This window comes from Colias philodice, chromosome 21 (genome assembly GCF_061535455.1).
Source record: "Colias philodice isolate Cphi_HAF_F1 chromosome 21, ilColPhil1 Martin Lab GWU primary, whole genome shotgun sequence".
In the NCBI taxonomy this organism is placed as follows: domain Eukaryota; kingdom Metazoa; phylum Arthropoda; class Insecta; order Lepidoptera; family Pieridae; genus Colias; species Colias philodice.
The window spans coordinates 1,808,189-1,823,665 of record NC_143106.1 but is presented as its reverse complement, the minus strand read 5'-3'; the positions used below and the strand labels follow the sequence as shown (position 1 = coordinate 1,823,665).

Below are 15,477 nucleotides of genomic sequence, written 5' to 3'. Positions count from 1 at the left end.
GCTCACATTTTTTAAAATAATATTAGCTTATTATTTGAAATTTGAATGTTTTTCACCTAAGAACAGATTTAAGAAATTCAGAAATTACCCGGTAGGGTACCATGCTACTGAAGCTATGGGATCCAAGTACCTAGTATTAAAATAAATATATTCTCATCTAATAATGAAAAAATTACATATACTTGGTTATGAAATTATATGCACATAATTCTCAGATAGTAAGGTATATCTCTTGATGATAAAATATGAAGTATGATTAATTAATTTAAAATATAATTTTATAGTAAGATATTTGTGTAGGAAAAATTGTAAATATTTATTTATTTATTATTTATTTAATGAGGGATATATCCGAGATGGAGAAATGGACTAAGTTAGTAACGGAATGGTATCCAAGAGATAGTAAAAGGAATAGAGGTAGGCAAAGCAAAAGATGGGAAGATGAATTTAAGAAAATAGCCGGTCCTGTATGGACCTGCTTAGCAAAAGATAGAAATATATGGAAATCTTTAGAGGAGGCCTTTGTCGACAAACAAGCTGTTTCTTATAAACATCCTGTTGCCGATATTATAAATAAAAATTAGAATACGTAGAATTAACTTAGTTTTTAAGAAATTGGCATGTAATAATTTAAGAAAAGTAACAGCAATATTTTATTTTATTTTTATTATTTTATTTATTATATCCGAGATGTATGAAGGATTTATACTATATTCACAAGTTATTAAATATCTCATTGTAAAGTTTGCTTCTCCTTGTAACAATTTTTAATTAAAATCATACTAGTTTTAATAACCGTACACTTTTATATTATTCATTCGCCTAGACCTAGAGAAATAAAATAAAGTGTGGATTGTTTTATTTTTTAATTAAAGAGTTGAAAATATTGCAACTGAAATGTTCTTTTTCCCTGATTCATTTCTGATTTATTTGGGTAAACGAACACAAAAACACATTAAAGTATAAAGTATAAACCCTACATTTCTTTCAAATTAACGCCGACAAGGGAAAACTTTCACTTCGTGAGAACAAAGTCAATACATTCGACATACTTTTAGAAGCAGATAACTTGTTTTATATTTTCCAAATAATTGATCATACCTTGTTAAATATTCTCCTCCAGTACAAATCTGATCTTGTTGGTGTTAGTGGTATAGATACGTTGGTTTCCCGTTGAACCGACTGCATTTTTACCCAAAATCTTGCGAAGAACTAGTTATTTTAATTTTCTGTCTCAGCACATAACAGTATTTCGGATCACTATTAAACGTACATGATCGATTTATTGCAAGCAAACGATAAGATAAGGTATTTCTGGATAATATCCTGATTATTTTTTGTATCCGTGTTTATATTTCTGATAACGCCGCAAACAATTTACGACTTCACAGTTCACACCACAGAGCAAGTAATATAGGTTCACACCTACACCGACACATTACCGTTATCCAATCACTCCGACAGAGCAGTAAAAATATATAGGTACAGACAGATGACAGAAGCGACCTCGGGTAGCGACAGACTATACAGCTATATTCTATAAAACATTGACAGATAATATAGACTACATAAAAAAAAGAGAAAAAAAAAGACGGGTTGCACTCGAGTGCCGGCAGCGGGCAGAAGTGAAAACTTGAGCATGTTTGATATCCATCCGTCTTACCAAAGAGTACTATAATAATACGTCTTACGCTTTTTCGATCAGGTCACGTGTCCTGACGCGAGTTTTGATTTTATACCCTTAGTTTATAACTTTATACCCATTACAGAAAAAGTGCTCAACGCCGCTAAAGAAGTTTTGTTACCCGTGACAGTGACATAAATGAACATTTTGTTACTAATCTGTGGGATTGTTAATAGTTACTATGGCGACAATAATTATAGAGTTGTTTGTAAACAAAGTTAATGTCGATTGTCGGTGATTTATTAAAAAAGTTTCAAAATAAAATGCTGGGAATTGTATACAAGTAGTATCTAAAAATGACAGATTTCCTAAAATCAAACGCGAGTTCTGGTGTGTACTGGTTGAAAGATCCCCTACAAAATATAAAATTTAAGTAAATATCTTTCATATTACTTACTGGCCTGAGAATATACTTATTTCAACAAAATAAATTAATAGGTATTGGAAACTAAATTTAGTCATTATTATATATTTCAGGATTACAATAAAGCCACGTGAAAGCATAATTTTACTACCGAAATTTGAAGATTACTCAAATACATCTCAAACACAGAATTTAGCTAAAGCTGATGGGAGCGCGACAAAAGAATATGTTTTTGCATGGCAAGAAAAAGTATTTAGCCAGTATGAAATTAAAAAGTACTCAGATATCCATAACTGTATTTCAGAGTCGGATTTAAGCCTCCATAACAAATTAAAACAAAATAATGCTTTACCACAAAAGCTTTTCACACATCTCAATGAAGATTGTTTTATGCCATTGCCCATTGTTGAAAAAAAAAGTTATGACACTGGGATTCCTTTTTTGAATTCATGCTTGGAGCAGTTAAACTTAAATGATAAGATAAGCAGCACTATTGGAAATGAAACAAATTCCACAAGAGATTTGTTTTCTAGTCAAGAAAATGTGATAGCAGGTGCTGAATGGACAGCAATGCATATAATGTATGATAACTCAAAATATGATGAGTAAGTGAATTTATTATATTAATTTATAAATGTGTAACAATCTTCTATTTCATTAAACATACGGGATTAAAAATATCTTCTTCAATTTTATATTTTTACCGAATCTACTGGACCTATTGCTATAGATATAGAGTATTGGACCTATTGGGGACCTATAGAATATATTATGTATAATGGGGGAAGACAGGTGTGGACCGTTAGTTTAAAATATTGCACCAAACAACATTATTTATTATCTTTATATTAGGCCATTCATCCTTCATATGTTTAAACATTGCCCTTTCACATATTTTCATTTATAAATCATTCTTCTTTCTTTTTTCAGTGATGGTAATATAATATACAGTGATGAATGTATATTACTATCCTTATATCATAACCAAGAACACAATTACCTGATGGTGTCACCTGATATTAACAATTTGTCGAACCCTTATAATATAGAGGGTGCAACAGGCAATCTGCATTTGGAATATTATGTGGGAATTGATTTTGGTGTTAAGGAATGTAGTGAAGAATTGGTTGATTTGGTAATATATTTTGTACTTCTTTTTATTATTAATATTTATAGCGATATTCTGTGATAATTAGTAACTAGGTATCTTCTGCATGTTGCTATGTATTTTTTTTATAATATAGAAGAATATAAGGATACTATCAAAGTCAAAGCTAATGGGTTTTTAGTTAAAAATTACTTCAAATAATAATTATTTTTATTTTCTAAGACCAGCTGCAGCAGGCAGTTATTTGACCTCGGTTTAGTGTGTTACAAGTTAAAAGTTTTTGGACCATAAATTTCTTACTTCTCTTATCTCTAGTATCAATTTTTATATTTTCAGCTGAATAAACTATACAAGAAATGGCAGAAAAAGCAAAAGTACTTCATGCCCTTTGTAATGCCGCCTCTGGGAGGCAAGAAGGTGTTTATAAACTTAGAAATAACGTCAGCAATAGAATTTGAAATGGATAATATTTATATTGAATATCACATTAAGGTGAGATAATTTTTTTAGACACAATACAACAAAAAACTCTTATTTACTTATTTCAAGATGGCAACAGGAAACATTTATTTTACATTTATTTGAAACCTATGAATTAAGCTCCTTTTAAGCTCCAATTAAGAACCTTATTTGAATTAAGCTCTCCGTGCGATTAAGAGCTTTTTGTGAAAATTAAGCTCTCCATGCGATTAGAGCTTTTTGTGAAAATTAAGCTCTCCATGCGATTAGAGCTTTTTGTGAAAATTAAGCTCACCGTGTGATTAGAGCTTTTTGTGAAAATTAAGCTTTCCGTGCGATTAGTTTTTTGTGAAAATTAAGCTCTCCGTGCGATTAGAGCTTTTTTGTGAAAATTTTGCTTTCCGTGCGAATAGAGCTTTTTGTGAAAGTAAGCTCTCCGTGCGATTAGAGCTTTTTGTGAAAATTAAGCTCTCCATGCGATTAGAGCTTTTTGTGAAAATTAAGCTCTCCATGCGATTAGAGCTTTTTGTGAAAATTAAGCTCTCCGTGCTATTAGTTTTTTGTGAAAATTAAGCTCTCCGTGCGATTAGAGCTTTTTTGTAAAAATTTAGCTTTCCGTGCGAATAGAGCTTTTTGTGAAAATTAAGCTCTCCATGCGATTAGAGCAATTTGTGAAAATTAAGCTCTCCGTGCGATTAGAGCTTTTTGTGAAAATTAAGCTCTCCATGCGTTTAGAGCTTTTTGTGAAAATTAAGCTCTCCGTGCGATTAGAGCTTTTTATGAAAATTAAGCTTTCCGTGCGATTAGTTTTTTGTGAAAATTAAGCTCTCCGTGCGATGAGTTTTTTGTGAAAATTAAGCTCTCCGTGCGATTAGAGCTTTTTGTGAAAATTAAGCTCTCCATGCGATTAGAGCTTTTTGTTAAAATTAAGCTCTCCGTGCGATTAGAGTTTTTTGTGAAAATAAAGCTCCGTGCGATTAGTTTTTTTGTGAAAATTAAGCTTTCTGTGCGAATAGAGCTTTTTGTGAAAATTTAGCTTTCCGTGCGAATAGAGCTTTTTGTGAAAATTAAGCTTTCCATGCAATTAGAGCTTTTTGTGAAAATTAAGCTCACCGTGCGATTAGAGCTTTTTGTGAAAATTAAGCTTTCCGTGCGATTAGTTTTTTGTGAAAATTAAGCTCTCCGTGCGATTAGAGCTTTTTTGTGAAAATTTTGCTTTCCGTGCAAATAGAGCTTTTTGTGAAAATTAAGCTCTCCGTGCGATTAGAGCTTTTTGTGAAAATTAAGCTCTCCATGCGATTAGAGCTTTTTGTGAAAATTAAGCTCCGTGCGATTAGAGCTTTTTATGAAAATTAAGCTCTCCGTGTGATTAGAGCTTCTTGTGAAAATTAAGCTCTCTGTGTGATTTGAGCTTCTTGTGAAAATTAAGCTTTCCGTGTGATTAGAGCTTTTTGTGAAAATTAAGCTCTCCATGCGATTAGAGCTTTTTTGTGAAAATTAAGCTCTCCGTGCGATTAGAGCTTTTTTGTGAAAATTTTGCTTTCCGTGCGTATAGAGCTTTTTGTGAAAGTAAGCTCTCCGTGCGATTAGAGCTTTTTGTGAAAATTAAGCTCTCCATGCGATTAGAGCTTTTTGTTAAAATTAAGCTCTCCGTGCGATTAGAGTTTTTTGTGAAAATAAAGCTCCGTGCGATTAGTTTTTTTGTGAAAATTAAGCTTTCTGTGCGAATAGAGCTTTTTGTGAAAATTTAGCTTTCCGTGCGAATAGAGCTTTTTGTGAAAATTAAGCTTTCCGTGCGAATAGAGCTTTTTGTGAAAATTAAGCTTTCCATGCAATTAGAGCTTTTTGTGAAAATTAAGCTCACCGTGCGATTAGAGCTTTTTGTGAAAATTAAGCTTTCCGTGCGATTAGTTTTTTGTGAAAATTAAGCTCTCCGTGCGATTAGAGCTTTTTTGTGAAAATTTTGCTTTCCGTGCAAATAGAGCTTTTTGTGAAAAATAAGGCTCTCCGTGCGATTAGAGCTTTTTGTGAAAATTAAGCTCTCCATGCGATTAGAGCTTTTTGTGAAAATTAAGCTCCGTGCGATTAGAGCTTTTTATGAAAATTAAGCTCTCCGTGTGATTAGAGCTTCTTGTGAAAATTAAGCTCTCTGTGTGATTTGAGCTTCTTGTGAAAATTAAGCTTTCCGTGTGATTAGAGCTTTTTGTGAAAATTAAGCTCTCCATGCGATTAGAGCTTTTTTGTGAAAATTAAGCTCTCCGTGCGATTAGAGCTTTTTTGTGAAAATTTTGCTTTCCGTGCGTATAGAGCTTTTTGTGAAAGTAAGCTCTCCGTGCGATTAGAGCTTTTTGTGAAAATTAAGCTCTCCATGCGATTAGAGCTTTTTGTTAAAATTAAGCTCTCCGTGCGATTAGAGTTTTTTGTGAAAATAAAGCTCCGTGCGATTAGTTTTTTTGTGAAAATTAAGCTTTCTGTGCGAATAGAGCTTTTTGTGAAAATTTAGCTTTCCGTGCGAATAGAGCTTTTTGTGAAAATTAAGCTTTCCATGCAATTAGAGCTTTTTGTGAAAATTAAGCTCACCGTGCGATTAGAGCTTTTTGTGAAAATTAAGCTTTCCATGCGATTAGAGCTTTTTGTGAAAATTAAGCTCCGTGCGATTAGAGCTTTTTATGAAAATTAAGCTCTCCGTGTGATTAGAGCTTCTTGTGAAAATTAAGCTCTCTGTGTGATTTGAGCTTCTTGTGAAAATTAAGCTTTCCGTGTGATTAGAGCTTTTTGTGAAAATTAAGCTCTCCATGCGATTAGAGCTTTTTTGTGAAAATTAAGCTCTCCGTGCGATTAGAGCTTTTTTGTGAAAATTTTGCTTTCCGTGCGTATAGAGCTTTTTGTGAAAGTAAGCTCTCCGTGCGATTAGAGCTTTTTGTGAAAATTAAGCTTTCCATGCGATTAGAGCTTTTTGTGAAAATTAAGCTCTCCATGCGATTAGAGCTTTTTTGTGAAACTTAAGCTCTCCGTGCGATTAGAGCTTTTTGTGAAAATTAAGCTTTCCGTGCGATTAGAGCTTTTTGCGAAAATTAAGCTCTCCGTGCGATTAGAGCTTTTTGTGAAAATTAAGCTTTCCGTGCGATTAAAGCTTTTTGTGAAAATTAAGCTCTCCGTGCGATGAGAGTTTTTTGTGAAAATTAAGCTCTCCGTGCGATTAGAGCTTTTTTGTGATAATTTAGCTTTCCGTGCGATTAGAGCCTTTAATGAAAATTAAGCTCTCCATGCGATTTTATGCGGTTATCAATTCGGCCGGTATATTTTTTTTTATGTATGTACACCGATTACTCCGAGGTTTCTGAACCGATTTACGTGATTCTTTTTTTGTTCGATGCGGGATGGTGTCGAATTGGTCCCATAATTCTTTTTTTTCGGATAGGCCCAGTAGTTTTTATTTTATGAGCATTTTTGTCTGTACTCGATGACTAAGTTGATATGTAGCAAGTAACTTTGATTCACTTCCCGGTAACCGATTGAGCTGAAATTTTGTATACGTATGTAAATTTGATAGCGATGAAACATTATCATGACATGAAGCTGATTTGATGATGGAATCGGAAGGTGGCCATAGGAACTCAGTAATATATTGACTCAACTTTATCGAGTTTGGGCTCGTTTGATTCGTGTTGAAAAATAAACTAAAAAGTATTTAATAAACTGCGTTAAAAACAACCGACTTCAAAAACGGAAAAGTAAGAAATAAAAAAGATTTGATATTATTAACTACTACATAATATTATTGTACATATTTCGCAATAAAAAGTGGCCTATGTCCTTTCTCGGGTATCAAAATATCTCTAAGTATACCAAATTTCATGCAAATTGGTTCAGTAGTTAAGGCGTGATTGAGTAACAGACAGACAGACAGAGTTACTTTCGCATTTATAATAGGTATTAGTATGGATTGATGACTATATTTACTAGACTTATATTTTTTGTCTATCAAATCCAAGATAAAAACTTAAAGCTAGAGTAGCGTCTATTCCTTATTGACTGCTGTGCTAATTAGTGAACCCTAATATTAAAAACAGATCTACAAACTTTTATTCATTGACTAAAATTATATTTTATTATGAACTAGCTGCTCCGCGCGGTTTCACCCCCGTGGCTCCACCCCTGTTGGACGTAGCGTGACGATATATAGCCTATAACCTTCCTGATAAATGGGCTATCTAACACCGAAAGAATTTTTCAAATCGGACCAGTAGTTCCCGAGATTAGCGCGTTCAAACAAACAAACAAACAAACTCTTCAGCTTTATAATATTAGTATAGATTAGTTTCAGAAATGGCACTGTATCAACATTTTGTACAAAAACGAAACATCTAAACAAATTACATAATATTTGATTTAATTTAAAAGAAAAATATAATTAATCGTAATTTCCATAGATTCCAGATAACATTCAATGCAAAAACGACCTTATTGGGCGTACACACGTGGCACAGTCGCTTGTAAGAGAGAATGGTCAGATTTGGCTATTTGGACACACTGTTGATCTAGAATTGGATATTGCCACAGGAATTGGTTAGTTATATTCGTCTATATATTGTAATTTTCTAAACAAATTGATAAATAAAACAGAATATAAGAAAAAACTTCCAAGTTTGGTATTATAGGTCTGGTAAAAACTAAAAGTGCGCATTGCATACAATAATGTAAAGAACAATATTCTAAAAGGTCATTACTTATTATTGTCGAATATGTATTACCTACTTGTTAAAATATAAAAATCAATTTAGTACCAAATCTAGTTATTTGATTCTTATTTAAACCGTCATTGTTTGCTTTCTTTATTTTTTTTTAATTTCAGATCCACCTCCACTAAAAATATTCTTCGAAGTCATATCCCAAGACTGGTGGCGAAGACACAGGACTGAGGGGTATAGCCATCTCGCTCTAACCTTACATCCCGGTAGATATAAGGAACAGCTATCCTGCTCTAGGCCAGAGGAATTGAATAAAATAGAGGCAGAGAGCAGAAGATTCTTTGTTGGCGGATGCCATTTGATTGAGGACTTGGAAGTTTTAGAGAAACCTCAGTTATATGTAAGTTAGTTGTCAATAATTTTAACTTGTCACTATGGTGTAGTGGTTAATGTTTCCATAAACCCATGAGATTACGGGTTCACAAGTTTTACGTTGCGTATCTTTTTGACTAGAAAGGAAATTGATCAGTGAAACAGATGTTAATTGTATGTTCTCAAAATCTATTTATTAATTTTTTGAGAAATAAACTTTCGCTTATAAGCAGTATGTAAAGACATTTATGGTACTTTAATAATCGCAACTTATTATCTATAAAAATCGTTTCATAAATTTCAGGCTCGCAACTTTAGAAACGTGCCAACCGGTACGATATCAGTCCACTGGAGTACAATAATCCAATCTCAGTCCCCTGGTCATCATTCCCCTGTTCCTATAGCATCTGGCACGGCGCTTTTACAGGGAGCTGATGCGGTTTTAAAGCAATATAAAAGAGCTAAAGCCACTTTAGCAGCGGCTACAAGAAATATTCGAGAGACAGGGGACTTATAGAAGTTTCTAGAGCCTTGGTAGGAATACTATTTTCAGATTCCATTTGGCTAAGTGTGATTTGTATTAAACATATGGTTGAATATTTTTGAGAAACGAATGTAAGTACAAATACTATCTGTAAATGTCGAGTCTACTTAGAATCCTGTGTTGTAGGTGTTATAGGAGCAAGTGTGAGTTGCACTATATATTTTATTACAGAGAGTAAAGATATTATGCTTTGCGAAATCTATACATTTTTTTATATATCCATATTCAAACTGAACTGTGCATTTGTTTTTTATTGTTAACAGATTGCTCAAAATGAAAATGTGTGAAAACTGAAATTTATTTAGTCATTATATACAATAAGGGTAGCCGGTAGGGAAAGGTTTGGAAATGAAACAAATAAAATCTAGTCAAATTGTATATTCACTCAATAAACACATGTGATACTTATTAGTTATTGTTATTTTATTTCTACAGTTCCACATGAGGTAGCTATTAGATTTATTGTTATGAAAAGTTCTTCCTTTTACAATAACCACCAAAGACAAATTAATAATAATTGTTGACAGATTAATTTATACAAGCTATTCTACATAAATTATAATGCCTTATAAAATATCTAACTCTACCCGTCTGACATATGCAACGCAGCTTACCGTCTCGATGTATTTTATTATTTATCTTGTTTTACCCGCCGAAGTACCATGGAAATATAAAAAAAAGACGTGTGGCACTCGGGGACTGCCGTCTGCCGCGGTAAAGCTATTGCATGCTATGCCTTCAAGCCACACCTCCGCGCCCGTCGGAGTGGGGAGCGTGAGGTTTTTTCGTTAAGGAATTTCTGGATTCGGTCCCCGCGCTCAAGGCCCGCGATAGAAGCTATGCAATAGCTTAATAACTGTTCTGAAAATACTGAACTGTTCCATTCTATTGACATTGATTTTTTTTTTTAATTTATCGTATTTGATCCGCCAAGTCTATTGACATTGTTGTTTTTTTATTTATCCTCTATCCAACGAAACACATTTCTATTGGCCTCTTACAACATCACGCATGAGTTCAGTGACAGCAGCTATCCGTCTCGCTCTCGCGCGCCTTCTATCCATAGCGCGTGTCACTCGTCCGCTTCTCGCGCGTTTTATCGCGTGTTGCGTCGCGAACATCGCTCGCTTCGCCGCGTCTTGCGCTGCAAGTTCGTGCCGTTGGAGTGATGTCTCCCAGCTGCTGAGCGCGTTTGTTATGGCTACACGCTGTTAAATAAAATTTATATGAACCATACGTACATATAGTTTAGATAAAAGGTTGTTTTAAATTTTGGATAAATATAAAAAACACAGGAATATCGCTAGCGCGATTGGAATGTTGTTAATCCTCAAAATTTATTTTTAATGTTAATTGAAAATAACAAATTGATTTCGATTGAATCATTAAGTATCTGGACATATTATTCTGAAATATTTTGTGTGCTAGTGCATATGCATAATAATAGAAATAAAGTTAACGTTGAAAGACCGGCCTAATATTCGTATTTCAATTTTTTTTTTATTTATTTATGGAAATAATTTTATTTGTTTCAATAAGATCATCATACCTTAGAAGCATCTCTTAAGATGGCGCAGCGACGTTGCCGCGCATCGTCCTCCTTCCTCTGCGCGTGCAGCAGCTCGATGCGGCGCCGCAACGTATCTGCCGCGTCGAGCCGGCAACGCCGCTCCATTGCTAGCTGTATGCGCGCTTCTTCTTCCATTGCTTTGTCTATTAGTTTTGATATCTGAAAGGGAAATTTATTGTTTAAGGTATTATTGTCTAGTCAAGTAATATTTCAGGACAATTTTGACACACGGCACGATCTGATCCCATACTAAGCTTTCGCTTACAAAACAACAACATACCTATATAATTAAAAAAAAAAAATTAATATCTACTTATATAGATAATTAACACCCAGACACAGAGCAAACATCTATGTTTATCACACAAATATTTGCCCTGGGTGTGAATCGAACCCACGACCTCTAGCTTGGAAGGCAGGGTCACTACCAACAAAGCCATCCGGTCAGTCAATAAAAATATGAATGTAATAACAAAATAGCCTTTTATTTCCCGAGCATTATAATAAGGTATGTACATACATATTATTGAACTGTATTAAACTGTACATTTTTTTTATACCCAGGAAAACAAATTTGATCAAATAAATTCGACATCTGCAATCCATGCCGCCTAAAAGGCAGTATAAAGTATTACGAATGGTCTAGTTACTCTTTAGTTACTAGTCTGTAGGTATGTAAAAGTTAATATGTAGTGTTTATCCTTCATACGTACCTTCTTATCTTCCTTCCAAGCCCTCAAGTCTGCGCTCCTCTGCTCCTTATACCTGATGCAGTCCAACAATTGTCCCCTCCTCGCTTGCTGTTCCGCCATCTTCTGGAACGTTCTGTACTCGTTCATGCTCCGCTCTTGCGCTCTTTTCTCGTGTAGATACCGTTTGTATTGTTCTGATGTTTCTGCTTCTACCTAATTGATAAAATAAAGTATTTAATAACTGAAGTGAGCAGATTAGAATTTTACATTCTTTATTTTGCAGGATTTTCTGTTTTAACAAGCAAAATAATGATTTGAATATATGCAAATAAATTGATAGAATGTGTCTACTGAACGTCGAGTGGCCTATCTGTTCCTTTGGTTTTTTCTCCATTCAAATATAGAGTAATGAGTAATGCGGTAAATTGAATGTGTGCGTGCCAAAAGTGCATATTTGCTACATGAACATCTATGCCAGAAGAATTTATTTACATGTATATGTAAATAAATTCTTCTGGCATGGCATGTATATAATTGTAATAGTAATTAGTAAGAATTTAATAGTCTGGTTAACGATGATCATAAAATTAACCTTTGCCACATTTATCGGGAGACATATAACTACCTGTAGAGTGTTTTTACTACTTACAAGTTCCCTCTCTTCCTTCTCTTTCAGCCACATCTTCTGGAAGTACTCCGCCAGCTTCTCCCTCTCTTGATTCTCTTCTCTCTTACGGGCCAGCGCTTGCAGCAGTTTGATGTCTCGTTCAGGAATCGACAGGACATCACTACTGGACGCATTTGTTGCGTCATAATCCAACGTACCAATGAGATCTGATGTTGTACTGTTAACTGTGAAATACGGTTCCATATTTTAATATGATTTTGCAGGTGCATAATATTTCGTCCTATAATAAGATTGAATGTTGATGTGTAAAATTTTCGACGCCTGCCATTTAATAAATGCAATTATGTTCTGCTGAACATAATATATGCTGCTGCATAAGGTGCATGTTTATTTTAATAAATAACTTTTGTCTTTTTAAAATATTATTTGTAATCATGCTTCTATTTATAAGGTATCTATTGGAAATAAAATATTTATTTTAAATACATGAGTTTTATTTAATTTTGAACCGTATCCTCATATAATTCTTACACGCTCTACAATAGACTCTACCTTCAAAATTCAGCAATTCATTAGTTTGGCTTCATCAAAAAATTACGAAGTAAGTTGTCGTTCAACAGAATAGCTATATAGTAATATTGGCAATCATTACAAAACTAAGAAATTAGTTGCCTTTATTGCGTTGTGATATCTTATTACTCTACAGTCTACACTCTACACTGAGAAGAAATCGTAAAATTGTCTAACGTGTCAAAAGTGCATTCAAAATTAAAAAAGAGTGTGTTTGCCGAGCACACATGTCAGAAATGAAACTTCTTTGGCAAGATACTACAATCGTCGCCTTACTGCATGACGTGGACTTACTGGATGGTATTGCCATGACGCGACCTTGAAATTTTACTCTCAACGCGCCTAAAGAACTTAAACACTTAAAAAAAGTAGTTAAACAGAATACAAACCACTTACTATAAGAAATTCGTCTCGGTGAAGCCTTCCTTGGAGACACACAGTGCGAGCGACGTGGTGACTCTGTAATAATTTTATAACAAAACACCATTATGGCACTTCCTTATTTATATATTAACGTGGGAAAGGTACATGTAATAACTGCACTTGTCTCGTACAGAGCTATCTTACAAGTTTAAAATAAATAAAAACCTAAAGTCTAAACTATCTAAGTATTCTAAAGCATGACTATAGTTCAGCTTTCTTGCGCTGTCTGAGAATGGTTGCTAAGACTGTATCGATTAAATGTTGTGTAATAGGTTCTTCGAGTTTATTATAAAACTTTTAATAGACACTGCTACATAATGTGCTTTCTGTACTCAACATTACATGAGAGGTTTTTAGGTCAAACGTTTTTTGAAATGATAACACAGAAGTCGGTTAAAAATGTTATAATCCTGACCAATCAACGCGCAGTATAAACTTTTCTGATGTTCAGGAATATTGTTTATATAGAAAATCCACGGAACAATGTTCAATATTCGATTAAAGTTTACTTTATGGGTTTAATTGTTTTTTTTTTTAATAATGTGATTACCAATCCATTATTTTTACAGGTGGAATATAAATAATGTAGAGAACATTACATAAATAAAGCGCTGCCTGCTGATACCTATTCATTCTGTCAAAATGATACCAATACAAGAGGATGTTATCAACGCGTTATCATTCTTTATCAGTGAAATATATCACACCTACGATATGCCAGTTTGAATTCTACCGCAAGTCGGTGATGACGTGTACACAATGGAGTCCAACAAAAAGGTGTATAAAAGGCCTGACGTGTTGAGGAAGTTAAATGCTGAAAATCTGCAGTTAATAGAACGCGGTTTACTTGGCGACCTACCTGAGAGATTTAAACCGCAACCACCTGGCCCCGTACGAGGCCAATCCACAGACCTAGCTGTCCCCAAAACACATGGACTTCTTACGGCTTGTTTGCCAGTGCCAATGCTCGATTCACCTAGCTCGGTAAAATCATTAAATCTAGACGAAGACAAACCTGTATCACCCTTGAAGAAAACTTACAGCTTTCGGGAGAAATTTTCAAGAATCAGCTTCTTTGGCAAAGACAAAACGCACGAAAAGCCGAAATGGAAAAGCATCGTTGAAGAAGAACGAGATAAGGCGGTAAAATCAACTTTATCTAGTGTGTCAGAACAAAAAGAAGATAAGTCAGATCATGAGTTAAAATCGAATAAACGTTTTTGGTTCTTTAGGAACAGGGAATTAGTTGATAAAAGAGAAAAGTCTACGCGACCTGTGTATACTCGCAGTAAGAGTTTTGAGTTTCTACCGAGAGCGGCTGCAGACTCGGAATTGCCTTATTCTAGGAAGACGTCCTTGTCTAAAAATCAATCTTATGCATTCGGCAGTAGCGATACAATGATGGATTCGTGGTCATCCAATGAAAGCTTAGAACAATTAGCCAATGTGTATTACGACAAAGTCGATACGGTACATTTGAAGAGTATTCGAGAATTGCAAGATTCTGATCACAACTCGAGTATATCGACAGCGACATCATCGAGTGGTCTGGTAGTGAACATCATGAAGACGGATTCCGTCCAAGACTTATTGGACGAATTCCACAAAGCGATAGATATGTTTAGTGAAAATTATCAAAGTGATTGTGAACCGTACACTCAATCGTACACAAAGTTATCAGTGGAGGAGAAACGTAAGAGTTCTTCATTTAGTACGTTACCATCACCGAAAGTAGTGCAAGTGACGAAAATGAGTAAAGTGGATGATGATTTTAAGACTGAGTTATCTAAGATGATAGAAGTGAGACGGGCAAGTGAGAATGTTAGAACGGTTAGACGTGGTTCAGTGACTGATTGGTTTGTTTTGGAGGAGAATAATCCACCAGCAGAACCAGTAGTTACTGCAGTTAGTGAGGCAAATAAGTATAGAAGAGCGCAGAAGAAGCCAATGCAACGTGTTCGAAGGATCAGCTCTACAAAATATGTAAGTGCCTAGATACATAACCACTCCTTCTACATATTATATATGCGGTCTATAACTACATTATCAATGATACTGTATTGAATTATTGTTATCTGATACTGTCTTATAGTTACGTTCCTGCTATTTTATATTTACTATTTAATCGTGTGCAAATGTTATTATATGTTATCGTCGTCTGTAATACTTAATTATTTGATCAATTCTAAAATTTTATCTCTTTATTGCATGAGTGTTTTTTTTTAAACATTAAAGCGAGAGACGCGGCTCCTAATCTCATCGCATGATGTTCATCTTTACCGCTTTGTTCACAGATTAAAAACTGCATAACTGCCTGTTTTTTGTGATAATCTGATTATATAGTTAGTAAAAAAGTATAGAGATATATCAGC

The 15,477-nt window shown here is 34.3% G+C and overlaps 3 protein-coding genes across 6 annotated transcripts in view; 1 reads left to right on the top strand and 2 right to left on the bottom strand.

Moving 5' to 3' along the window:
• The window catches only part of rho-4 (rhomboid-4), a 29,928-nt gene extending 28,534 nt beyond the window's left edge, over nt 1–1,394 (bottom strand). For all 4 annotated transcript variants that reach the window (XM_089708668.1, XM_089708670.1, XM_089708671.1 and 1 more), the window contains exon 1: nt 1,102–1,394. In XM_089708668.1, coding sequence (XP_089564794.1) covers nt 1,102–1,188 — 87 coding nt within the window. In that variant the 5' untranslated portion in view covers nt 1,189–1,394. The remainder of the gene's footprint in view (nt 1–1,101) is intronic.
• Nucleotides 1,395–1,806: 412 nt separating this feature from the next.
• On the top strand, nt 1,807–9,624 carry Mks1 (Meckel syndrome, type 1). Its single transcript, XM_089708919.1, has 7 exons — nt 1,807–2,057; nt 2,162–2,653; nt 2,979–3,183; nt 3,493–3,648; nt 8,049–8,184; nt 8,471–8,706; nt 8,983–9,624. The coding sequence occupies exons 1-7, from the start codon at nt 1,981–1,983 to the stop codon at nt 9,193–9,195; spliced, it is 1,515 nt and encodes a 504-aa protein (XP_089565045.1). The 5' UTR covers nt 1,807–1,980; the 3' UTR covers nt 9,196–9,624.
• Nucleotides 9,625–10,128: 504 nt separating this feature from the next.
• Nucleotides 10,129–13,319, bottom strand: LOC149478679 (uncharacterized). The gene is made up of 5 exons (XM_089708954.1): nt 13,079–13,319; nt 12,134–12,336; nt 11,506–11,697; nt 10,772–10,951; nt 10,129–10,430 (listed from the first exon to the last, which is right to left on the bottom strand). Exons 1-5 carry the CDS (start codon nt 13,167–13,169, stop codon nt 10,209–10,211), a joined length of 888 nt encoding a protein of 295 aa, XP_089565080.1. The 5' UTR covers nt 13,170–13,319; the 3' UTR covers nt 10,129–10,208.
• Between the last annotated feature and the right edge of the window lie 2,158 nt (nt 13,320–15,477).

Excerpts from the sequence above, each read along its gene's own strand:
- Mks1 (XM_089708919.1), top strand. The coding sequence starts at position 1,981 with ATGACAGATTTCCTAAAATCAAACGCGAGTTCTGGTGTGTACTGGTTG. Across the intron at positions 2,058-2,161 it reads CTACAAAATATAAAATTTAA|GATTACAATAAAGCCACGTG; the intron begins GTAAATATCTTT and ends TATATATTTCAG. Across the intron at positions 8,185-8,470 it reads GGATATTGCCACAGGAATTG|ATCCACCTCCACTAAAAATA; the intron begins GTTAGTTATATT and ends TTTTAATTTCAG.
- LOC149478679 (XM_089708954.1), bottom strand. The coding sequence starts at position 13,169 with ATGGTGTTTTGTTATAAAATTATTACAGAGTCACCACGTCGCTCGCAC. Across the intron at positions 12,337-13,078 it reads ACCGAGACGAATTTCTTATA|TTAACAGTACAACATCAGAT; the intron begins GTAAGTGGTTTG and ends CGTATTTCACAG. Across the intron at positions 10,952-11,505 it reads CTTGGAAGGAAGATAAGAAG|ATATCAAAACTAATAGACAA; the intron begins GTACGTATGAAG and ends TTTCCCTTTCAG.